The 25,800-nt window shown below is 40.0% G+C and overlaps 1 protein-coding gene across 8 annotated transcripts in view; it reads right to left on the bottom strand.

Moving 5' to 3' along the window:
• Positions 1-25,800, bottom strand: part of PTPN13 (protein tyrosine phosphatase non-receptor type 13) — a 112,046-nt gene that overhangs the window by 68,158 nt on the left and 18,088 nt on the right. For all 8 annotated transcript variants that reach the window (XM_030946870.1, XM_030946872.1, XM_030946871.1 and 5 more), the window contains exons 2-6: positions 18,815-18,934; positions 11,012-11,181; positions 7,288-7,353; positions 4,455-4,640; positions 1,424-1,517 (exon numbers count right to left, since the gene is read on the bottom strand). In XM_030946870.1, coding sequence (XP_030802730.1) covers positions 1,424-1,517; positions 4,455-4,640; positions 7,288-7,353; positions 11,012-11,181; positions 18,815-18,929 — 631 coding nt within the window. In that variant the 5' untranslated portion in view covers positions 18,930-18,934. The remainder of the gene's footprint in view (positions 1-1,423; positions 1,518-4,454; positions 4,641-7,287; positions 7,354-11,011; positions 11,182-18,814; positions 18,935-25,800) is intronic.

Below are 25,800 nucleotides of genomic sequence, written 5' to 3'. Positions count from 1 at the left end.
AAACAAATTAGCAACCAGAAAAATAAGATTCTGGTTCAAACCTTAAAATTAGTGGGAACCAGGGAAAGAATTATTTATTTTAAGAAAGCTCTTAAGAAATTCAGAAAAGGCAGACACTACACAGTTTATGAATCCAGTCAATTAGATTGATCCAATCCCATACTCTGTATTTCTAAAAGATCTCCCTATTGCTACAGAAATATTCTGGAAAAAAAAGAAGAGAAGAACCAGTAAGAAAACAAAGCCCCTGAGAAAGCAGTCAGAACAGTGAATTTGTGCCAGAAAATAAGAAACAGCTTGTGCCAGAAACTGTTCCTAAACACACAGCGCAGTAAGGGAAGGGCTGACAACCACTACCATAAGTGTTTTATATCAAACAGTAACATAATCTAGCCTCATCTTAAAAAAAATTATATACATATATATATATCTCAATAAATGAAGACCATCAATCCCTTGCCAGACTTGTGTCTAATTTCTGCAGTTCATATTGTCACTGACAACTTCATGGGTTAGTTCAGCTCCTGCTTTTCACTGCATTGCTGCTTGACACAAAGCCAAAGAACAGAGGAGCAACTTGAGCACATCAGCAACATATCTTTGTTGCAATGACTTAGACTGGTCCAAGCTGATGCCTTATGAAATGTTCCTGCTCAGCTCACAATTCTTCCAGAAAAATTAGAGACCAGCCTTTTGGAAGAATACATCCTCTTGTCTGAAAAGCCTAGCACAGAGCTGATGCTGCTGATGCTGCCAATGACCTTAAACAACATCTGTGATCTTAAACAACAAAAAGTCATGGCAAACATCAGCATTCAACCTACATCACTTTATACTTTTACCTCCAGAGTGGCAACAGCAACTGTCTGTCTCCTCCTTGGTCTCCCAGTTTCTTCTTTCTTTACTTCCCTGAAGTAAAGTACAGCCCTACCTGGCCTCTATATCTACCTCACACTATCAAAGCATAGCAGAACTGTGATAGAACATATACCACTTCTCTTCAGGAAAAAAAAAAAAGACAGTAAAAGAGCTTTGTGTGTGTGCAGGGAAAAGAATTCAGGGCTCCTTGGGATGCAGGAAGAGATGTTTTGTGCAATTAGAGCTATGATGAGAGAGCAGAGTCCACAGGAAAGAGGAAACAAGGGAAAGCTGCTTCCTGTTCCTCTAGCTGACCAACCTCCTGGTCAGCTGAAAATCTCCTTTCTCCAGAAACAAAACATTTGGCTGAGAACCTTTAAAACCTGTTCCTACCATAAGGACTGAACTGAAAAACAAATATTTTCTTGACATCATCACCAACTTTTAGCTAGACACTGAACCATCAGAGTTCTGTGAATGTAAGCAAGTCCTCCTCTATTTGATTTCTTTGTTTGCAAAATCTCCCCAAACCTGGGTTTCCCCAGGGCTGCAATGAAGCACTTACCTGTGGGAAGCCCTTTTCCCCTCAGCCTCTCCCGAATAGCCTGGCTCCTGTCTGGCTGCAATTTTCTATCTCCATTACAAGGCAACTGATCCATCTGCAAAAAAAGGCAGTAACAAAGTCAAAAGATAGGAAGAGCTCATGTTAGTATGAAACAAGCATTGTTTTTATGTAAATGCACAGTATTAGTCAAAGAGTTAAGTGCAGAATGAGAGTTCAAACTTTTTAATAAAGAACTGATTCATCAGTGAGAATATCCCCTTGAATTATCCATATTTGAACAGTGTGACCTTTATTTAACTACACATTTGGTTTACCTTTTTTCCACTAAGAATAAATTAAGGTCACAATTTAAACAAATTGCACCCCTACAGCAAACTGAAGGGACAGCAGCACTCAAAAACCACCTTCCATGATTACATCATGACTAGAACTTGCCTAGTTCTACGGAGGAGTTTTCTGCATAACAGGAAGGACTGTCTTGTACCCTGGCAGGACTGACTGCACATGCCAGATCACATGCACCCATTTGTGAGCAGCCTCTTCAGCCCCTCAGGCACATTCCTTTCACGTGCCATTCCTTTTACTCCCACTAACTTTTCACTTAACCTTATTTTTTTTAAAATCACTTCTTCCCTAGGAAAAACTTTCACATCTACAATCATTCAAAGAAGAGTTTATTTGCTACAACAAAACATTCTCAGTGAGATCCTTCCATATAGTGGGAGTGTAACCTGGATAGCAGGAGGGAAAGAAAAATCAAGCAGACTTCACAGTTACAATACAACTCAGTTAACGTGAAACAGACTGAATCAGCCTGGGGCTATATTGCCCTTTACAAAGCATTTTAACATGGCAAATGAAAACATTCAAATGGGACCTCTCAGCTGTGCTTCAAATGACCAGTTACAGAGATAAGACCCCAGGAGCCTTTGATGAGGCCCATCAAGATTAGAGCATGCCAACCTTGGAACAATAAGTTGTACTCTGCCTCTGAAAAAACAAAATTTATACATTTTTCTTGTTAACTTACAAAATTCCAAGACACATACAGAGCACTGAACATTAAAACCAGCAGGGCTGGTTGGCTAAGGTGCACAAAAACCTAGCAGCCCAGCTATACTGTCATTGCTCTGTAAACTCTAGGTTCTGTTCAGCTGGGTTTTTTCCTTGTCTTCTTGCAAAGCCAATGCAGTGACATGTTCAGCATTAAAAAGGTCACTGGCAGAGGAAACGAGCAAAGCTTCAGCACTGGATAACTGCTAGTCCCACTCTAGTCCCACTCCTTCATTAACAGCATGGACAGGAGACTGGGAGCACGCTTGCTGGATTCAGCTCTGCACTGGATTTCAGAACAAGTACTTGGGAGCACTGTTACTTCTTGGGCAGGCTGGTTGAGATCAGTCTGCTGCCCTAACCCCAGACTTCCTGACAAGAACAGGAGGAGGGAAAGCAGAAAACTTGCTACCCTGAAATGGCCATCAATAACTTGGAGAATAATGACTCAGAGTGGCTGTTTCCATAGATTGTGGCCTGATGTAAAATGTGGATCTTTATTTTAACAGCACCACTGATGATGGCCCTGTAGCCTTTTATTTCACTGAACCACAGACTAGTTCCACTTGGCAACTACACAGACTTCAGACACTACAGTGAGGAGCACTGGACTGACAGACATACCTCACCGACTAGACAATGCTTTGTGGAGCTCAGGCTCAGCACTATTTCTGGAGGCCTGGCATGATCAGCTGCTGTCAAATATTAGACAAATGCAGGGACCTCTTGCTTTCTACAAGCTTTTCTGAACCATATATATGAACTATCTAACAATTAGATCATACCTTTTTATTAAAAAAAATACGGGAAGCAAATAAACATCTTTCATGAATTTCAGTGCTGTCTCTCTGAACAGCAATTTTTAATTTACATGGACCTGCTGCAAAGAATCCAGAGAAAGGACACTAAGGTGATTAGAGGGATGGAGCACCTCTCCTACAAGGAAAGGCTGAGAGAATTGGGGTTGTTCAGGCTGGAGAAGAAAAGGCTTGGGGTGACCTAATTGTGACCTTCCAGTACCTGAAGGGACCCTACAAGAAAGACAGAAAGGAACTATTTACAAGGGCATGTGGTGACAGGGCAAAGGAAAATGGCTTCAAACTGAGAGTAGATTTAGATTAGCTATTAGGAAGAAGTTCTTTACTCTGAGAGTGGTGAGGCACTGGCACAGGTTGCCCATAGAAGTTTTAGATGCCCCATCCCTGGAAGTGTTCAAGGCCAGGCTGGATGGAGCCCTGAGCAATCTGGTCTTACAAAAGGTATCCCTGACCATGGCAGGGAGGTTGCATCTAGCTTCAAGGTCTCTTTTAACCCAAACCATTCTATGATTCTATGACAATTTATGGTCTTCCTTGATTTACTTAAAATTATTTAACTATGCTGAAGTTATGCTGTAATGGTTTAGGTGAAGAGAGAAGTTGCCCTTCAGGAATAGTAACTTTGCAAGATGAGCTCTGCAATTTCTTTCACTTCTAAAAACAGTTTGGTCATTATTAGACAATAAAATCCTCCACAATTCTCATATTCAAGAGCTGAGCAGAAGTGCAAGAGAATTGGCACACTGCCTTATGAGTCCTTGTTTCTGTTAATAAGCAACTCTCCAAAAGTCAAGCATAACATCAAGTTAAACTCACAGCAATCATTTCTGAAGCATTTCAAGTAGCAACAAGACTACGCCTTGCCCTACAGTTCATCACCTTGCTCTCCTGTTTCTCCCTACTTTTTTTTTTTTTCAATGAAGACAGTTCACGAAATGACCTCCTGAGAAACTCATGAATGCATGTTCCAGGAGGAACTGTCAAGTGCACAAACTGCTACATGGGGACAGAAGCTGTTCTCTCCTTTCATCACTCATCTTTGTGAAAATTGCAACATACCGAAACAAGAGGAAGAAAGACAGCAGAGTGACTCTGAATTAGCACTTTTGCTCTCTTCCTGCTCACCTCTATTGTTCCCTCAGATGCTGACACAGACTTACCCCAGACAGGCTTCCCAGAACCAGCCTGACCAACTGCTTCACGTAGGAGAAAGAAGGGGCACAGTTGCTGTTCCTTATGTGGGCACTGCAGGCATCCAGAACTGTCCGTACAGACACACGGGCGTAAATGACATCCTCACACATGCCCAGCAGGATGCTGTTCAGGTGGTCTCCAAGCTTGATGGGCTAGTGACAAACAAGAACAGGGGAGACAGGAGAATCAGTTTTAACAGTGATTTGGGGGACACTCAGAAACAAAAGACACTCAACAAAGCACATTAACTATTCATGAGACTTGTTGCCTACATTATCTGAGTGCCAGTTTGAAAGTCACCATCCAGGAGGTGAAAAAATAATGGCTGTAGAACGGGAAAGGGGCATTTAGCCTCTGGATTCAACCCCTACTCTACAACGACTTGGCCTAAACAAGCTGCCTGATCTGCAAGGTCAGGACTCCAAAGACTTTCTCAAACATTTAATGAACAAGTGAAAATAAAATAAAAGGGAAAAGGTTCAGAGGAAGTTTTAATCTTTAATTTTGACCATTCTGCGGCTCACAAATATAAAATTCAAACCTCATAACAATAATTTTGTACAATCCTCTGTGCTCATTTTCTGCAGTTCCTCCCCTCACCAATACTTTGCAGCAGATGTGTTAGCAAATTCCCAAATTCCAGTGATATCACCAAACAGTATCAACAAAAAAGGAAGGAATAAAACAACCAAGCCAATGGTTAACAAAGCAGAGCTTCACAACTGCAGGACAACACCCATACAGAGTAAAAAAAAATAAATCCAGATGTCTTTCTGCTCTCCCTGATCAGTGAATGCAGCACAATGAAGGTGGAATATCCCTCCCCAGGCTATGCAGCAGTCAGTGATAACACTTGTTCTCAGGTGCCACAGGCACTTGGGGACCTGAGCTTTCTGATCTGCAGCTCTCCCAAAGTGGGTGGTTACCCACAAAGCACAAACACTGTCAGGCTTTTTGCATCTCAGAGTGCTTCAAACAATTGCAATCTTTCAATCTTCCCTGTGTGAGCACTCTTAAGGTGAACCATTAAAAAGGCATTCTGGACCACCCCGATTTAATTAATGTAGGCTTTTCCCATCTATCTGTTTATCAGTACTAACTAATAATAAAAATCATGTATGTGAATAAGATATGAATCTCGTGTTCAGCCACACTCCTAGCAGAGAAGCAGCTCATTAACCAACACAGGCAGACAAATACAGAAAACATATTAAAAAAAAGGGGGAAATCTGCACATGAAAATTAACACACAAAAGTAATGCCATACACAAGATTGTCCGTTTGCCAACACTAACTCCACAGGACACAGGATCCACATGACAACGTCCCAAAGGCAAATTCCTTCCAGGCATACCCTCACCACATTGTCTTTGGGGAAATATTGTTTTATTAGCAGAGCATGCCTTCCCACTACATTACTGACAAACTGCTGCCACACTCTTGACACGAAAGATAGAAACAAAGAAAACAGGAACTAAAATTTATGCCTACATTCCTCTCAACACCTACCTTCTTTAAGTCACCTACTTTAAGGCATTCTCCTACTACTGTTGAATACTGCTCCTTTCATCTCAAGACAGGAGAGCAAAGAAAGAGAAAAGCCCTAGTATCTAAGAAAACTCTAGGCATTTTGGGAGAGGCACAGTAGGCATCATGAACAGGTACCCCTAAATAGTCAGAGCTTTGAAGTTTTTTAACCTCACTTAGCTGCATTCAGGCAGCTACTTCCAAATAAGTATGACTGAGATCCCAACTACCACTCTGTTAAAGAAAATATTAGGAACTGAACACTTAAAATGCTCAAGTCTTTCAAAATTTTCTTCCTCAGTCTTATATATCACATCAAGTAGTAGGAACAAACCTAAATCAGAACCACAAATTGCTTCGCCCACAGCTTCAAGTCCAGAAGCATTTCATCTTATTTCCACTATTCTAAATATTCACTTCTTAAAGTTTAATTGGGGGCAGAGAAGGAGCACTGAGGAAGATAATGAATCACATTTATCTTCAGTCAGTTTTGGCAGGACAGTGTAAGAGTTCTGCTGGGTGTGTAAAATAACCACATTGAGCAATAACACTCAGCTCTAAGCAGTCTGCAACTGTGTCTGCATTGACTGACAAATCAATAGCAAGACTCTACTCCCTGTTCCAAACAATTCAAACCCTTTCTTCTTCTTCAAACCCTTACTTACCATTGTGAAAGGTAAGTATCTATATGTACCAAATCCAGATTCACAGAAGCTATGGCAGCATGGAGAAAAAGTTTATTATGTGTAAAACAACACTGTTACTTCAATATTTATTTTTATATAAGCCTAAACCAAAACAAATTATTTTCTCCTTTGTCAGCAGCTTAAACCACTGTCTTTCAGCCTGTGGCATTACAGGATAGACCAGCCCAGATGTATCTTCATGGAAACTAACACAAACGTGCTATCAGCACCTTCCCCCTGCAAGACAACACCACATTTCACGAGAAAAAGCTCCAAGTATGGGAAAGGAAACTTCTGTACAGTGCAGTGACTGGAACAGACTGCCCAGAGAAGCTGTGCAGTCTCCCTCGCTGAACCATCTGGATGCAATCCTGTGCCATGTGCTCTGGGATGACCCTGCTTGGGCAGGGAGGTTGGACCCACTGTGGTCCTTTCCAGCCTGATCCAGTCTGTAAAATTCTGGGAAAGGCATCTTACTCCTCAGTGTCTCAGTATGAAACCCTGCCATGCAAACTCAAATGCAGAGTCAGTCAAACAACATCAAGTCTGAAGTTGCAATATCAAAGAAAACCAAATCTAAACTTACCTGACTTTGAGGAACTTCGTGGTCAGCTCCCCAAAAGAGTGCCATACCAAGAGAATAGATATGGACCTGCCACAAGACACAAGATATCTGTCAACTCATGGAACAAGACTGCAAATGCAAAGCAGACTTCTTAAAGGAGAGCAACTAACTTAACATCATTTTGCTTAGAAATACATTTCTAGTATTTAAGCTCAGCTGTCTTTCACATCCCACCTCTCCTTTACATGAGATTCAGGGAAGCAAAACCTAGTGCTACAAAACATTCAGCATCCAACCAGTGCCCCCATCTTCTCTGCTCAGTTTTAAGCTTTCATCTCACACTGAAGCCAAAAACTCATGTAACCCATACAATCAGCCTAGTGTGGGGTAAACACTGCATGGTTGTGTCCAAGGATCCTTAAAACCTGTGTCTGAAGGCAAGGCAGACTCAGCACGACTCAAGCAGGGATCACAAAGATTGAGATCAAAGGAAAAAGAAGGAATGAACAAAAGAAGATAAACACTGAAAGCAGTACCTTAACCTATAACTGATATTTGAAGGTAAAAATACATTAATCATTACACATATAATTAACAATTAACATATCTTCAATACAATACACCCATCAGTACAGGGAATAAACTCTTTAAATACTGCAGAATTAAGAGCACACCTACAGAGCCAGCATGTGCGTGACTGCCAAAACAAAACAGGTAAGTGTAGAAAGAAAGCACAGTTTAGTTTTTCTAAACTGTGTAAATAATATACACTAGTCATGGCTCTTTATACTTAAAGCAACAAATATATTGAATAATTCTGAAGACAATGAACAACAATTACAAGGACAGCAATAAATTAAAAGCTCACATAAGCTTCTTCAGCCTCTTTACCAACTAAAAGCAAAACATCTTACTTCAATTCTAGATATACAAATTGACAAAAATCTGAACAGATTAGGACAGTAGTCAGAAAAATGCATCAAGAGTTTTAAGTCAATACCACTGCCCTATCCAATCAGAAACATTCTTTTTCAAATACTGAGAAAATTGCTCCCTATCTGGTTTATTATCCATTAGTGTTTCAACTGAAAAGCTACAAATTCTTCCTTACATTTTAAGATATACCACAGTTACACAGAAAAAGGTGAATATGCTTTCATGGCAATAATGAATGCAAAAAAACCTTTTCAGAAAAAGTCAACAAAACACAAAAGACACAAAAACAATCCAGAAAAAGCCCCAAAAAAACAAAAATGGAAGTTCTCCAATTCTTTCAGTCCCCCAATATGCAAGAACAGCAATTAAAAAGACTATTATAAAATTAGTTAATTCTAATTAGAGACACTGTCATAGTCCTAAGCCTGTCAGTATTCAAGAAAAATTAGGACAACAGTCAGATACATTTCTGGGTTACCCTCTTTGGAATCTGGAGTTGGACTTGATGATCCTTGAGGAGCGCTTTCAATTCAGGGTATTCCATCATTCTATGATTCTGAGCTTCAAAATACCCAAAGATATTTCCAAAAATGAGATGTGCAATCAGTCCTCTTAACTAAAACTTGCTACTCTACTAATGCATCTGAATCCAGCTTTCAAAATAAAAACATTTATTCAAAAATTCTAATTAATGTTTGTACTATACTTAAAATATGTTCCACAATAAATAGATCAACATGAAATTAATTTCCCAAATCAATCTCCATTCTAATTTTGAATCGTTTGGTTACTCTATTTCCAATAAGCTTGCAGTTACTTCAGACATATTTTGGATTCAAATTGACTGTGCCTTGGAATAAAAGGGGTATTCTTTTACTGACTGTAATTTATGTTTAGTACTTCTCCTTGAATACTGTTAATTTGTAATAGCAAGTACAATCATAACTGAAAAGACAAAGGTAAGCCTGTCACTGTCTGACACAAGGCCTTAAAAAACAAGGTGTTTTTCTGCCTTCAGCAGCTTTTAGTAGAACAATCTAAAAGGAAAACACCAACAATTTCCAAAATTAATTCAGCGAATTACAGCCAGTTGTGATAGAAGAAAAAAATCGTTTAAATTTTGTGTCAAAAGTTACCACAGTCAGCAAAGCAAGATCTGATGCTGTGATCTAAGAAGCACAAAGCCAACATATTTCTTACAAAGAACCAGCATACACCTGATACAGAGTTTAACAGGAATGCAAAGGGAAGCAGTCAAGAAAAGAGGGGTGCACATATAAGCTATTTATCACCCTTACCAACCTCAACTAATAAAGTCATAAAAGGACACCAGTTTTTGTACAAAGCTATGTTTCAGGGAGCTTCCTTCTTCCACATCAGCAGCTAATGGATCACCTTCCATCCAGCAAGCAGGGTTATGCTGACACCAGGGCAGAAATTCCCACAGCCCAAATGAGCAAGGATTAATCAGCCCTGCACATGTACAGAGTGCCAGCATTTGCTCATGGCCTATTGACACACTCTGTGCTGGCATTTACAGGCCACAGAGGTCCCTCTGAGTGCTTCCTTCCTAAAGATTAAGAAACATCACAGCATGGCTTTTCATAGTAACAGTCCTCCATTTATTTCAAAAAGAGAAAAAGTAGCTTATTGAATGCTGGCAGAGAACAAAGAATGCAATCAGCTCTGACCAAGGTCACAAGCTTGTCACTTCAGAACTATTTTTTCTGCCATTTTTAAAGGCCAGTTTTGAACATTAATTTCAGAGCTGGCACTAGAGGTAATGTTATTGTCTTCAAAAGTGTTGTCCCTCTTGAAAGCAAATAAACAATTCCAAGAGTGTGACTACAGGATTTGGCAGCTATATCCTACATAACTGAACCTGAGTATTCATTGATATCAGAGTTATTTTTACTTCTCTATTGGAACTTTCAGCCTAGGTTTCTAATTGTTTATAGTTTTGCCACAGACACAACTGTAAACATATTTTATTATACCATTAATTTTGACATTATGCAGGGCAAGAAGGATGTCTAACAGGCTTGGGAGTAACTGTGGATATTCAGTAGGTGTTCAGTGATACAGCCCTAAAGAAAACGGACTATATATAAAAAGCTGCTGAAACAAAATATTCAACACAGAAACACATGTTTTAATAGTCCTTGTGCACACAACAGCAACTCATGCCAATACCACTTTCCTCTGAAGTAAGAGCTGTTTCTTCCTGGAGGAACACTGCCAAGTGTCATAATTGTTCCCAGATTACAGCACTGTCTGTGGCTAGCTTCCCTCCAAGGATTATTGATCCAGGGAAGCCAAGGAGATAGAAATAGCTTGGCTTCCTTTTCACTCCCACCACTACATATCTTGGGCTAAGCCAAGGGAATGGTTTCCTGAGGAAAGTGTTACCATTCACAACAAATTCTTGTCAAGAAGACAGCTGAGAAGATAATAATTTTGACTGTACCTGTCAGTGACCTGGAGGAGACCACATATACAAACCTTACCTGTCTGAATATTTACTCTTGTGAAAGAGTTCAATGGGAAAAATGGAAATTCTGTGCAGCCATTGCCCAAGTATGTATGTGGCCAGGGCTTGTGCAGACTCTTCCTCACAACTGCATACAACTATAATCACTATTCCATGTTAACCAGAAAAAACAAAGTAGGAGGATCCCTCTCCCACCTCACAAAAGAAATTACATGAATCACAAACCAATGGGGAGAAAAAAAGGCCAGTTTAAAGCTATTTTGTGAAGGGATCAACAACAAAACACCAGAGCTGTCTGCCAAAGAAGAGGCACTGTACCTTTTCAACATCTGACAGGGATGACAGTGAGTGGTTCTGCAGAAGCTCCGGTGCTGTGAACGCTCGCAGGTCTTGTTGGGACACATTCTCATCAGTAAATGACACACTGCCAGATGGGAGCAACAGGAGAGACCATGGAGAAATGATGAATCCCAGAGCAGCAGGATCAGCTGCAATTGAAAAGGGAAAGAAAAACAAAAACCACCCTGAAAATGAAGCAATATTGTTCGATGCCCTTGCTGGATGTTAGTTTATTATCAGCCTACATACTATTAGTGGAATAGATTCATGCTTCCTTTTCCACCTGTGGTGTTTCATAACCACAACAACCACCTCAATTTTAATCACACTGGGGAGTAACATCTATCTTTTATGACTATTCTTCACTATTACTCGTAACAGCAAGCTTAGGAAGAGCCTGCTAAAATACTCACAATCTCCTGTCCTGAAGTTATTTCATTTATGTTACAGTTGACATATAAAATGTTCCCTTTCTGAAGTGCACATGTCATTAAGGCTAATTCCTACAACAGGAATTCCATTCCAAACTCCATTCCTACCATGGAGTTTGCTCCTATCCTAACATAGCACTACTGCAGCAGCAATGCCTGGAGGAGAGTAGACAAAGTGGGGAAGGAAAATACTCATTAGAGTTGCTAATAGAAGGGGACAAACCAAAAGAGTTTTGGGGCACAGAAGTCCTTTTTAGCCTAAAGTGAAAAAATATTACAAATACCTGAACATTTCAAAACAAGCACTGAAATTGCAGAACAAATAGTAACCAAGATATGCAATTCGCCAGCTAGGTTTTTGATATCTGATGACACTGCTGTCAAACTAACTAAAAAAAACCCACCAAAAAACAAAACAAAACAATAAAAAAGACTATTTCCTTAAGTAAAAATATTTTACATGAATCAAATCAGTTTCACTGAAGGAGGTATTAAGTTTTACTAAGCAAAACTAAAAGTTAACTTTTATTTTTTCATAGGCAAAAAGGCAACAGCTCTGCCTTCTGCCACACAATATATCAAAGACCTGAGGAAATCCACATTTGAATGATATGTCCTTTTCCCTTGACACAGTAAGCAAAACCAGCAGAATAATAATTTCCTCCACTAACACCACCACTAACATTTTCCATTCTCCAGCTCAGGATATTCCTACAGTGCTAGTTCCTAGACTGATGAACTATCTTGTAATCTAGAATATTTCTAATCTCCTAGGAAATGTATTAAATTACTGCTTGCAGGTATCAGGTGTAAAAGGATCTCCCAAGTAATTCCTTCCATTTTCTAACCCCACTTCCTCTGAAACAAACAGAACAAGTACTGGTCGCTGCTGTGGCAGCAAGTTCAGATGTTAAAAAAGAAAAAGAAACAAAGATGGACAGGCCATTCCTATTATATGTAACAAGAAAATACCACTTTATAGAGCAAAGCTTCCAAAAACATTTTCAGGAAGACTACCTTAATTGGCCTTTGACTTTCAAAAATTATCCTGTGGGTAACTACTGGATTCTGCACCACTTCTGTGTGTATTCACCATTGATATGAAACCCCTGAACAACCAACACCTTATAATATTTTAAGATTTCACCTTATGAGCTCAGGAACCTTAAGAAATGTAGAGGCTTTAATCTTAAATTAACATTTTATATAACAAATACTTGAAATACATAAAAACTCTTCATATTCTGAAACATACTAAGACAAAAAATTGATTTAGTTTTGAGAATTAACCCCCCAAATTAGTCTGAAGACTTCCCAATATTAATTTCAACAAACTCTAGAGCATTTGCCCCCTATAGATATAGAGTCTGAATTTATTGATCCACCCCCCACTCAAGAATCTTCATGACCTGAAGCAATGTAAAATTAATGTGATAATAGGAAGTTTAGAAAAAGAACTGATTTTGCCAGGCTCAGTTTACTGACATTTTCTCAGCTTCCTCCTTCAGTAGCTTATAATTTATGTAGCAGATCATAGTGCCTACATCACAACTCCAGGAAATCTCATCTGTTGTTATGAAGGATGAGGATAAAACAATTAACTCTCCAGTTTCTTCCTTAAGGCATGCATCATAAACCAAAATAACTATCTCAAAGCTCCAACCAGGTAGCTATTACTAAGGAAATACTTTTTAGTAACACTACTCTAATGTGTTTGCACCATGGATAAAAAAATAGCAAAGATGCAATGCATCAAACAGCCAGCAACTATAGGAAAACAAAAGAAACTATTTTCCAGTGATACTATTCATGTCATCTTCTGTTTAGGCTTTCAGAATCATTTACAAGAGCAGTTAGGGTAATATACTCCTGAAAATACTGAGGAAAATGACCAAAACAAAACCCCAAGGATTTCAACCCCCTTTTTTAAAGGCACTGGAATTCAGGATATGGCTCCTGGTCAATTTTCTATCCATTGGGCTTTCAACTGTGCTAGAGTTGCCAGCCTTCTGAGTTAACTCCAGAACTATGCAAGTGGGTAACAAAACACTTGTGAGAGCACAGCATTTCAAGCAGTGCCAAGACAGAGATAAATAGCGTGGTCTTACTTAAAGTGAGAGAGTGAACTGGCTTTAAACAATAAAAACAGAAATAATCTTCAGCTACAGAGCATCTGCCAAACAAATGAGAGAGGAAAAGAATCCTTTATGTGCTTTAACAGCATACAAATAGCCTAAAAATGACCCACCACATTCCAAGAAACACGACGACAAATATTTGAAATGGATCTATTTTACATTATTGATAGCAGGTAATTTTGAATTCCCAAGCTACAGTCAAGTCAGCCCTTCAGGATCTTTTTCCCCCACTTCTCTCTTAAGCCACAGCCATTAGCACAGAACACACAAACAGACACACAGATCTCTGAAAAGCACAGAACAACCCAAAATATACACAAGGTTTTCAACGCACATCTTTGTTTCCCCTCCACAGCCCTCATTGAGACAAGTAATCTGAACATTTGTATGCCCAGGCCAGGCTGGAGGCAGCCAGAGCAGTGACTCCTCTGCAGCCTGGGCAGGAATCCTGAGGATTATGCCAGCACACAGGACCACTTGTGCTGGAAATGCTCTCATCCTTGGGCTGGTGCAGCATGTCCCTGCACGCCTGCTGCGCGGGGCAGGCAGCGCTGCAGCGTCTCTGCTCCCTCTGCCTTTGGCACAAAGGGATAGGAGAGCTCTGATGGGACACTGAACTCCTTGGAAAACTGAAATGCACTCTTTCCTGAGGGCACTGGAGAAACAAACAGGGTGAACAATTAGTTTCTGAGATCAGTTTCTGTTCCTGAGCTGCCCCACAATCAAACACCACACTACACTTCACTGTGGTGCTGACCACATCCAGCAGAGCTCTGCCAAGAGTGCAGTCACTGAGCCTCTGTGCTGGGAGTAGGGTGGGTGGAGGTGGAGGAAGGGATGAGGAATAGAAACTAAAAAAATTTTTAAACACCAATAAAATTACAAAAGCCCAATCTCTCTCCTTCTCAGCAACCAAAAGATCAAATGTCACCAGATGATGAAAAAAGGAAAATCATTCCTCAACAGTTACTGGCAAAGGGAAAAAGCAATTATTTATCACCTGCCAACAAGGATGAGCTAGGAAGTGAGGATTAGGGTTTTTACCCCTTTCTATTGCATTTTTCTTCTTGTCAACCAAACCAATCCATTTCCTGCTCCATCCCAACTAGGTCTGTAATTACTCTGGACTCACCACTAGTCCCCATCAACACATTTCACACTTTGCCTTCCTTCTTTTCATTACACTTACTCAAGCAAAGCAGCTCCAGGAGTTTGACTGTCAACAAGATTTACAGGTCCCTGAAAACCATAATCTTCCTTCTTCACATCCACTTTCAGATGATATAACTTTTCTTTACATAAATAATTTCCCATATGCAAATTTGCAAGCCATTGAACTTGCAAAGACTTTCTTTCTTTGCTCAACCTGTCTTTTTGATATCAGACTCACTTTTCCCCTTCTCTTCTCCTTCCTTTAGATACATGTCTCCAAGCTTAAGGTCCAATTATTTTCAGAATCCTCAACACACACTTTAGAACAGGAGTGGCCTAAGTGACATATGAAGGCTTTCCCAGTTTCCAGTTTAGATAAATCTTTTCCAGTTAAACCCAGCAAATTAGAGGGACGCCTGTTTTATAACTCTCAGCAGCAGCGAGCGCAGCATTCTCCTTGTGCTTATACACTCACATTTGAGATTACTTCAAAGACTTGTTTCTTTGACCTCATGGAGTTCTGAGTGCAAGATAGAGCATGTCTGAAACAGCTGATACACCCTTTCAACAACAAAATAGTTATTGCAGATAATTAAACAGATGTAAGAGAAGGGCAGGTCTGGTATCGGCCTTTTCAAATCTCCAGATTAATCTCAACATCGCCAGTGCAACTGATGTCAGATCTGCAACTGAGTCCCAGATTGCCTTTCTCCTTCATTTAACAGCTTATAACATGCTGACAAGACAGCTACCAGAGCTGATCTTCTAAACTGCTGATTAGCAACTGGGCACTTCAATCTAAGCTTTCATTTTTTATAATGCTAGAAATAAATGTGTGAAGTATTTTTAAGGAGTTTAACATCTGTTAGAACTGTAAATATAAAGAGGGATAAAAATATGCACATTTCTGTATTTGTTGCTGAATGAGGTGTGATGTGATATTCAGTTAACCATGAAGACAATGGATCTCCATCCTGTGCTTCTCTTATTCAGTGCTTTGATGGATAAGAAGATAGACTCACTAAAACTCACGCACAACTTCTATATATTGAGAAGTCCTCAAATCTGTAACAGACCTTGTTATGGACTTTTTTCTAATTTCCAGAAACTAGTTTAAATAAGAAATTAATTGAAAAACAGGCTCTCAGTTGACTGAGTGATAGCAAGATTCCCAACTTGAAACAAACTACCAAAACTCTACCAGGATCACATACATAAATTATTACTTGGGCTGGTAATTCCTTTAAGAGTCTGTGGTTCCTGGGCTGGTGTGGGGAGGCTGCCAACAGATGGCAACTTGAAAGCTGGCTATTTCCACAACCTTTTTTATCCCCCTCATTTCAAAACAGCTGGTGCACAGACCATTGAACATTATGCCTAATTTAATTTTTTTAAAATAAAAAATTTACAGAACACTCAGCAGCGCTTATCTTTTGTTACAGAACAGCCTGTTCAGGGACTCCAGGACCCTGTACAGGGAGGAAGAACACTTTGGAGAGCTGGTCAAAGCTGAACATGCTGTCATCTTGCAGAAGCTAAAGCTTGCCCTATCTCCCTCTGCCCAGGAGTGATCAGTCAGTTCTGAAGAATTCTGGACACTCACCCTCTGCCATAAAATAGCTCTTCCACAACAAATGCATGGAAGAAATGGGCCTGAAATTTGACCAAGGAAAACAAGATTTCTTTAGAATCCCCTGTTTGCTACAAGTCCTCCACAAATAAAGAGCAAAATTGAGTCAGACAAGCCTAGAGGAACCTCCACATTTTCTATTCCTGCATGTCAACACCACCTTCATAAGCCAGCATAGAAACTGATATTCAAGATGACAAAAAAAGTTTCTAGATTGCTTCCTGAGTGAAGACAACCTTCATTAAAGACTGTCTGGTTATCCAGCTCTTGCTGGGAGGAATTAGATTACCTTTATCAACCTTAGCTACACAGAAAAGCTCTTTCGAGTGTCTCTTGAAGTGCATTTTACCAAAGGCTATATCCCAGGTTAATTAATAGCATGCAACTGAAAATGGTTTGCTGAACTAGCAGAAAAACAACTCAATAAAACAGCTCCATCTCCAAAAAAGAGACAGATTCTTCTGGCACTGATTTTATCTGAATTTGTGTTTTGGTCTTCATGGATAGGAAGTAAGATCAGAAGCTTCTGCCAACTTAGCCAGTCTTGGCTGGCAAACATTCCCCTGCCTTAAAAACACATATCAGAAGTCCTGGGGCAGATTTCTGGTTTGTGATCTCATCTTTCAGTACTTGTTCTTCTGAAGGAGGTCTGACAGTGTTCTCATTGTCAATGCTTGCAAGCAGTCTTCATGGAGATTATGGAAACTTTTCTGCACTACTCTCAGGACAAGAAGGAGTGAGCTCTCATTTTCAATGGAGACTCCCTTCTAGAAAAACTTTAGACCCAGGATAAAGTTTTAAGTGGAAAATTAGTAGTGAAACCACTACTATGTGCTCATACAACTGTGATCTTGCAGGTGGATTAGAAGATGGAGCTCCATGTGTCAATTCCTGTAAAGTTTACAAGAGCAAACCTCTAATCATTCAAGATCCCTCTTAAGTCAAGGTCTTAGCAATCTGCCCTCTTAAAAGAAATAATTCTCCTGACTGTCTCTAAGAGACAACAAAGAGTGAAAGAGAGGAAAGCAGATGCCAGCTTTCCTTTTCTTGCAGTATGAGAAGCAGCAGGACGGGTCAGTTGCTCAAACTGCAATAACAAACTCAGCATTCCTAATAGGGAAAGCTTTTTCCTACACATCAGCTGTGAGAACACTGGTAAAGGGAGGAAGGTAAATTTGAATGGGATGTCAAAATTACCTGTAATTCACCTGGCAAAACATATGTTGGAGGAGTTGATAAAATTCCTACTTGTAAAGCTAAGTCAAGTGTGATCAGAGATCAGGCACCATGTAGCAGTTTCTGCCCACATCTGCCTTCTCTGGAGCCTGTGAAGTATCCAACAGAGACCACTCCCAGAGGCTGTGCAATGCATAAGACAGAGCCAGCGTCTGACTCAACAGATTGTCTACACCAAACCTTGAATAAAACAGCCCAAAACAACCTAAATGTTGAATCTTGATAAAACTCTAAATCAAATGCTTGCAAAAAATACAAAATATTTTGCCCTAAATAACAAAGATGTGCCCTTTGCATAGTAATGTCACTAAACAATGACTATTTTCAAAGTGTGAGCTTCTGATTTATCATTAACAAAACGGAATAAGCTTACATATGCATGTTTAGATATAAGGGGATGACCCCCATAAAGGTGCTGAAATACTAGGATGCATCATGGGAACATATGCTTTATCTGAGAACAAGTTAAAGATGTTACTGAAGTTCAATATGTGGGTTAAGCATTTATGGCTATTAAAAAAAGCAAGAAAGGGAGGGAAGGGCCTTAAGGACTTGCAGATTTTGAAGAAAAGAAAGGAAAACATAAGGAAGGGGAAAAGTTCCATAATCAGACCTAGTGCTAAAATGTGTATTATTAGCAGTATTGCAGATACCAAGCTTACAGCCTACTGAGGTGGGAGGGAGAAGAAATATTTCTACTCCTTTGAAGTACAAGTCAGCACCACATTCCTTCAGTAGCTATGGAGGTGCTGCCATCTGCATTTTGGGCAATCATACCCTCTGGTGAAGTTTTCTGTTTTTCACCTTTGAGACTAAATCTCTTCAGAGCACACTGGTCATGACTGCACAGTTCTGTACCCATTTCCATGTCCCCTTCAGTACCAAAGTGTTTCAGTGTTCTCAGACTTATTTATCACTTTTTTCCTATGTTTCCATCTCACTCCAATGGGCCTAAAATAATTGAAGTTACCATCACAAGAACTGGTGTGTGCCACAGGTTCTGGCAGAACATGAAGTGAAGGTTAAAAGCAACCTTTGGGCTGTGGTGCAGAGAGGCACTTACCCAGAGACAACCCAGGAGCAAGGTAATGCTTGTGTTTAGAGCCTAGAAGGACAAGGCAGTTTACTTCTATGGCACATTAATATAACCAAGATGTTTCCAGTTCTGTATTTATCAGTCTTAAACAATGCTTACCTTTTCTGAATAGTTCTTGAAGGCTCTCTGCACTTTGATTCAAAATAGCCCATATTTCCTCTTCTTGCAGTGGTCCCCCCCGAACTTCCAGAGCCTCTGCTAGTGACACATGCATGTTACCTGGGAAATAAACAGACTAATGTAAGACTAAATAACATCCTTTCTTCTCCATGCATGCAGTATTCAAGTAGTAATAACCCATGTTCAACCCTCAGTCACAAATATTCTCCAGCATTAGCAGAACCCATCAAATATCAATAATACAAAATGCTCCTTATGGCAATAAAGAATTTTGAGCACCCACTCCAGAAAAACTCAGGTTAAGAAAATAATGACCCATATTAATATCAGAGGCTCTACATCCATAAATTCAACAAGCTAGCATTAATCCACATACTATAGGCAAGAGCTTGCTGTTTATAAAGATGACAGATCGATCAGTAGTTGCAGGTTTATTAAAATAAATCAGCTATTAACAAGATTTTGACAGGTTTAAGTCGTGAAGCTGTTGTTAGAAAAGGAGGAAGAGCTTCCTTTTCTAACAACAGCTTCACGACTTAAACCTGTCAAAATCTTGTTAATAGCTGATTGATAGCATCTCATGACCATACTATGAGACCACTGCCAGCAAATATGCACACAAGCAAAATTGCTATGGAACTGATAGGTAGCTATGGAACAGCTTCTCCTTGCAGTTAAAAACCAAAATAAAACTGTTAGCAGCACTCGACACATCCCCAGAAAACAAATAAAGATTTCTTTCCCCAGATAAATGAGGTTATGCTTTGTTATTTTTTGAAAGAGCTAAGCCATTTTCATCACACTACAACATAATATTCTGTTGTCCAAAACCATCTGAAAACTGAAGACTGCATCCCTAAATATTCTGGCAAAGCAAAGCTTCATCCATTCGATAAACTCAGGAGCAAATAAACCATGTGTCTGCTTAATTATTCCAGCTTTCTATGGAAAGTTCTATGGAAGTTCTCAGATTGAGCACTCATGCCAATTTATATTTCTGATTAGGATGCAGCTGCAGTGGCTTCTCTCTGTGCTTCTCTCCAAAGCCCAGAGAATAAAATCTTGAGGCTGTGAGCTGCAGTAAGAGCCTAAGGTGTACGGTCACTCATCACTGGTAAGTTTGTCATATGTCTCAAAGGCTCCAAAGTTGCTGCTGGAAATGGAAAATACAGTTCCACAAGCAATGCTTATGGTCTGGAGACCAGTAGCTGATACCAACAGTTGCAGATGACTCAGTGGTACTACTGGAAGCTCTTCTCCCCTCCTGTAAATCACCCATCCAGAGCTTCCCCACCACACCATACAACCCTGGCTCAGATGTAGGATACTAACCTAACAAATTTAAAGAGGAACAGGCTTACAGGCTATATTTAGTTTCCCAAAAGTCTAGGCAGCTTTACACCTTCCATGTGTTTTTAACTACAGATAACCAACCTAAACACATATAATGGCAACATAAAAGGCTGACTATCCTGCAGTTTCTAACTGAAAACATGGGGTTTGACAATACTTGCTAAAATACTAGCCTTTTCACCTAGAATTCCATACTACCAATGAAAAACCACATATTGCTGGCTGCTTTTCAGCACAGCTTATTTTTCCTTATTTCACAACTTGCCAGTTTCTAGCATTCAATTACTGTGCATATTTACTAAGCCAGATATATTTTCAAAAATTAATGTTCAAAAGTCATCATCAAAGGCAGTGGAAGGGAAAGCAGGCTCAAATACATTTAAAAGAAAGATGAAACCTGAATTCCCAAAGAGAAAAATAAATAAACCATGAAAAATGGCAAGGTAGGGACCAACACAGACTTGCAATAAATGGATGGAAAACCAGAGAAAATTGTGCTTCCAGTCAGCATGAGATTCACATACACCAGGCAAAGAGTAAGTGTCTGGTCTCACTGTTCCAGGAAATTCTGTGATTTCATGCCACTGTCTCAAATTTCAGTAGGTACATCTAGAATCAAGCTATCTGGATTATTCAGATTAAAAGATCTCATCTTCGCCTAGGGACTAAAAATACATGAACCAAATGAAAACTTTCTGTGATAAATATTCTAAAGGAGAATGGCAAGCATAGGAACAACAATCCCCTCTCCCCCACCCCAAATCCTTCTCTGCCACTCCCCTTCTCCCCTTTCTGCAAAACACTGCATCCTTTCAGCTGTGATTAAATAGTGTGGACTGTTCTGTAGCAGATAGAAGCCAATTTCCTATTTAACAACACAACAGAGACCATAAGCATGTCTGCTCAACCTCCCAAACACATTACATCAACAGTAAAAGAATCCTACAGCAAACAATTCCTTGATCACAGTAAGAAGCAGCATGAATATACAAACCCAGCCACCCAGGCCTCTGCTGCAGCAGTGCAAGCAACAAGATCTGCTTGCATTTTACACTTAGTAGGAGCTTGACAAATGAAAATGAAACACGCAACACAACAAAACCAAACTATTTCAAACTGATTTTGAAAGCCCAAGCAAAACCTGTCACAAAACCAGTCATTACAAGCACAACCACATGAAAAATGCCACAAGCTGGGATTTGAGTGGGATTCTCATTGAAGCAGATCTGTTTCAGCAACTTTTTGGTAACTTTCTCCATGACTTTTCTTCCTCAAAGTTATCTTTAAGCTGCAGTGCTTGTCTGTCTCAGCAATGGGCAGAGCAACACGCTGGTTATGAGGATTAAAGAACCTCCCACAAAATGGTTCTCTAGCACCAAGGAACTGGCTGAGGGAAGCTGGGGGGAAGCTGTTGGGAGGAAAATGCAAGGTCAGGTTTCTCTACCTGTCCAGCCCACCTGGCATCACCCAGGCACCGATTTGGAGCTGACCGTGGCAGTGCCTGGCTCAATACATATTTCTGCTCCACCAGTTTGTCTGTCTCAGATGTTTTTCACAAGAAGATATTTGTAGAAATGCTGATGTTTGGAATGCACAACTCCAAATTTGCTCTCTCCTTAGATTCTGGGAACCCTCAATAGTGTGTGAATACAGAAACCTAAATGCTCAATTCATTCAAAAGCTTTTGGTTCTGTGCAATACCCAAACATTATGATAAATTGCAATTTAAGGACTATATTGAGTAATTTTTCTAAGAGAAAAACATTTAAAGTTTTTGTAGAATACTATATCAAAAGGATGCTCCTAGCAGTCCCTGTGTTTTTCCCAGTGTTCCAGGCTGACCAGCAAAGAAATCCAGATGCACTGGTAAAGTTCTCTATGGACTCATAGTCCACGTCAAGCCATTTTTTTTGCCACAAGTGCTCTCCCCATCTCCTCTTTATCCAAGAAAAGCAAGATCTGGGATCCTGTGCCCTGTTCCTTTCACTCCCTGTAATAAGGATGGACAGACTAAAGAACATGGAAAGGTGCACCTTCCAAGGATGAGTTCACTTCCCCTTTTCTTGGGACAGATTTACGATGGCATCTTAATAGGAGGCCACATGGAGATGGGATTGGAGCAGGCAAGTCTCAGGGTTAGGTGGTATGAACTCCACAGAAACTGCTAGGGCATGGAGTATTCATACACCCAAAACTCACATGGGATCACAGCCACAGGACATCCAAACAGGGAGATTCACACAGCAGAGAGCACAGCACAGCGTAGGAAGGCAGTGGACAAATAAACACAGCTAGCACTGGAGGTGCATAGACATGAACCTGACAGACTGCTTGTTCTGGGGCAGAATTTACTTCCAGACCACACAGGAATACTATTTCCACAGGAAGGGAGTTGCATTGTATGGAGGCACCTTTTATGCTCCAGGACAAGAGAGTAAATTCAGGTGTAAATCATTTGTATTAACAAGCTCGGAGTGCAAATTTCTTGGCACCATTCAGCCCTGAGCCATGCAGGCAGCACAGTCACGGGGAAAAACGTTGCCTAAGCCAGAGCCTCTCCCATGTTTCAGACACTTTTTAAAAAGAGCCTGCCTACCTCATGAGGAGCAGCTGCCAGCTCCTCCCTCCAGAAAGCTCTCACACTCCCCAGTGAGCGGGATGGGGCTCTGCCTCTTGCCTCAAAACAAGTGACCTCCTGGCTTTAAAAAAGTCTCATTTTAAAGTCCCAGCAACCCATGTTAAAAGCACATCACCTATGGAACATCCAGCCAGTGCCAGCCCCATGAGGCAGCCTTCCACTTGCTCTGTCCCAAGGAAGACAGAAAGCACAACAGGAGCGGCCCTTCACACAGAGTAATTCTGTCACAATGACTGTTTGCAAGCTATATACTTTTACCCCTGCCACTTACAAAGGCTTCACTTTTTAATTGCTTATGTATGCAGAAGTTAAACACTCAGAATTCTCATTTCCCCCAGCCACCACCATTTCTCCTCACACATTTTAAATTTTAAATTGAAGGTCTCCAACAGCAACAAAGAATTCAGAAAATTTTAAAGGCTTATACTTTCCAAATTTTATTGAACTGTCACCAGCCAAAATATTAAGAAGCTTTTGCCATAACAGTGATTATTAAAGACTTTAATACAGTAATTTTTATCCAAAAGTTCCTAGAAACTGACTAAAAGTCAAAAGGCTAAACTGCATCAATTTAACTGATGCTTGACACTTGGTGTTTTAGTAACACATCCCTTGTTTTTTCCTTACCTTGTGCATCAACATTTTTCCCCAATGTTGTAACGTCAGACAAAAACTTTTAGTCAAAAGCTGTGCTTCAACATCAGCTAACTGAAATGCCTGCACTACCTAACACTTGATATTTCATAGGAATATGATGCCAAGGAACATGAAAAGCAGCTGCTCTGGCACACACTATGCAGGTGTTTTTAGGTGTGCAAGAAACAGTGAAAAAATCTAGAATACCAAAATCTGTTAGAATTTCTCAATGATCACATAAAATATTCTGATACTAATTTTTTATCATTTGACAAAATTTAAAACAAAGAAGAGAGAGTAAGAAGGCTCTATATACATACAAAATACTTTCTATACTGAAAAAACCCACCTTATTTGTCCCACGTAAAACACTGTTAGCTGACCTTAACTGGCCTGAATATGGCAATATTGCCCCCTTGCTCCACAGGGACACTTGGGCAAAAGGTGGCAGGTTCTGAGGAGACTTTTCTCTTAGCAGATGAGCCAAGAGCCCCTTCTTGGAGATGGCTTCTTCCTCTGGAGATATAAAAGCCTGGAGGCAGAAGTACATTTAACAAGGCAATTCTATCCAAGAGAACCTCTTAAAATTCACCTTTCTTATGCCATGATTAGCTGTCTGAAAATAAAACACTGCCACTTTCATTCAGCACTCACTGAACACCAAGTGCTTTCTAAAAGCACTCGAGAGGCACAAGTCTCAGTGACACTGAACTGGGGCTAGACCTGGACACTTTCCAGAGTCTGGTCTCTCCCATTTCAGAACCTGAGCACCTTGAGCCATTACCATGCCCTGTAATTTCAGAATCCTGGCATCTATGCTATTTATTTACATTGGCCCATATCTTACACCCCCAAACAAGATCTGGACTACATCTACCAATTAGTTTATCCCCAATAATACTGTTGCTGAAACTGGGCTGAAGTGCAGAACCCTGGAGCCAAGTTAGAAAGCTTGCACTTCAGTAGTCTTTGAAACCTTATTTTCAAATCCACACATAAAATGTGGTTTTCCTATAGCTGCAGGTCCGATTTGCATAGAAAATATCCAGAAAATAAGGCATTATTTGCAAATAGTCAAGTCAAACATGCAATCAAGTCAAACAAACAAGCTAATCAAGGCAACTGTGCTTTAAGAGGTTTTTTTTTCTTTTAGAGTCCTGCTCTTGAGTTAATTACTGCACATTATTCTCAATTATTGTCTTGAAGGATAAGGAAACAAACCCTTGTGTCACATCCACTTTTTTCATTTTTCCTACAGATCCAAAGACGGGGGACACAGCCTCACAAGGTCCAACTACCATTTCCCTCCTCTTTTTTGAAGTATTTAAAGAGCTGCCAGAAATCAAAGTTTTTGGGAAAAAATCCCACAGTCCCATGGTGCTTTTCATTCAACCTGTGACCTGATAACAGCACTATTCCTTCTCTTCCATTTTAGAGAGGCCAGCAGAGATTAGTATTACCACCCAAGTATTTCTCCCCTCTTCCTGTTATGGAATAGATTAGCTTCTTCCACTCACATATTTTCTTTCCAGGTTCTCCTCCTTCTCCCCCACAGCAGACAGGATGAAATGTCAGCAAAACAAAAATCTCATGCTCCTGGGCAAATCCTCAACCTATACCAAGATTGCATTTCCTCTTCAAACTGACATCTTGCTGCTTGAGCTCAGACCTCCTAAGCAAGGAACAGAAACTAGCTCCAATTTGTGAGAAAACACAATATGGAAACACTCCCAGAAATATAAATCTTGGCCTTTTATCTGAGCATACACAGATTAACAGATGAGATGTTAGCATTTCTATTCTCAAAGCCTTAAATCAGTATTCTATTCCCAGATCTGGAAGACAGAAGAATGTGACATACTGCGAATCTTGGCTTGCCCCTCCAGGACAAGCAGGGTTTATTTTACTCAAAAAGTGCTTGCTTTCTTTCCTGGAAGGTGGAAAGAAATCAGCTTTTGGCATTGGCCTGAACACACAATGGAAGACAAGCTAGGGTTAGTGTTGACTCCCTCCTGTGCTCTCCTGTCTCCATCACCAGAACCAGATAAACTTGTTTATCTGAAGCTTCGTGTTAGGCAAACTAGTAAAGCCAGTCCAAATTGCATATAATGATCATGAAAGTCATGTTTTCTAGGCAACTGCAGAATGCTTTTTTATACATGAGGGTAGCTGATGTTTCACATTTGATATTAAAATTTTATTTAGAAGAGCATATAATTATCACTACAAAGTAAGCTTAATCCACATAAATCGTAGCATGATTCTTGTATCCCTCTCTTTGTTTAATTGTCAGTGGAAGATTCTTGGGCAACTCCCTTATTTTGCTGTTGATCTGCTC

The sequence above is a fragment of the Camarhynchus parvulus genome, chromosome 4 (genome assembly GCF_901933205.1).
Source record: "Camarhynchus parvulus chromosome 4, STF_HiC, whole genome shotgun sequence".
NCBI lineage: Eukaryota > Metazoa > Chordata > Aves > Passeriformes > Thraupidae > Camarhynchus > Camarhynchus parvulus.
This window is presented reverse-complemented; position numbering and strand designations above follow the sequence as displayed.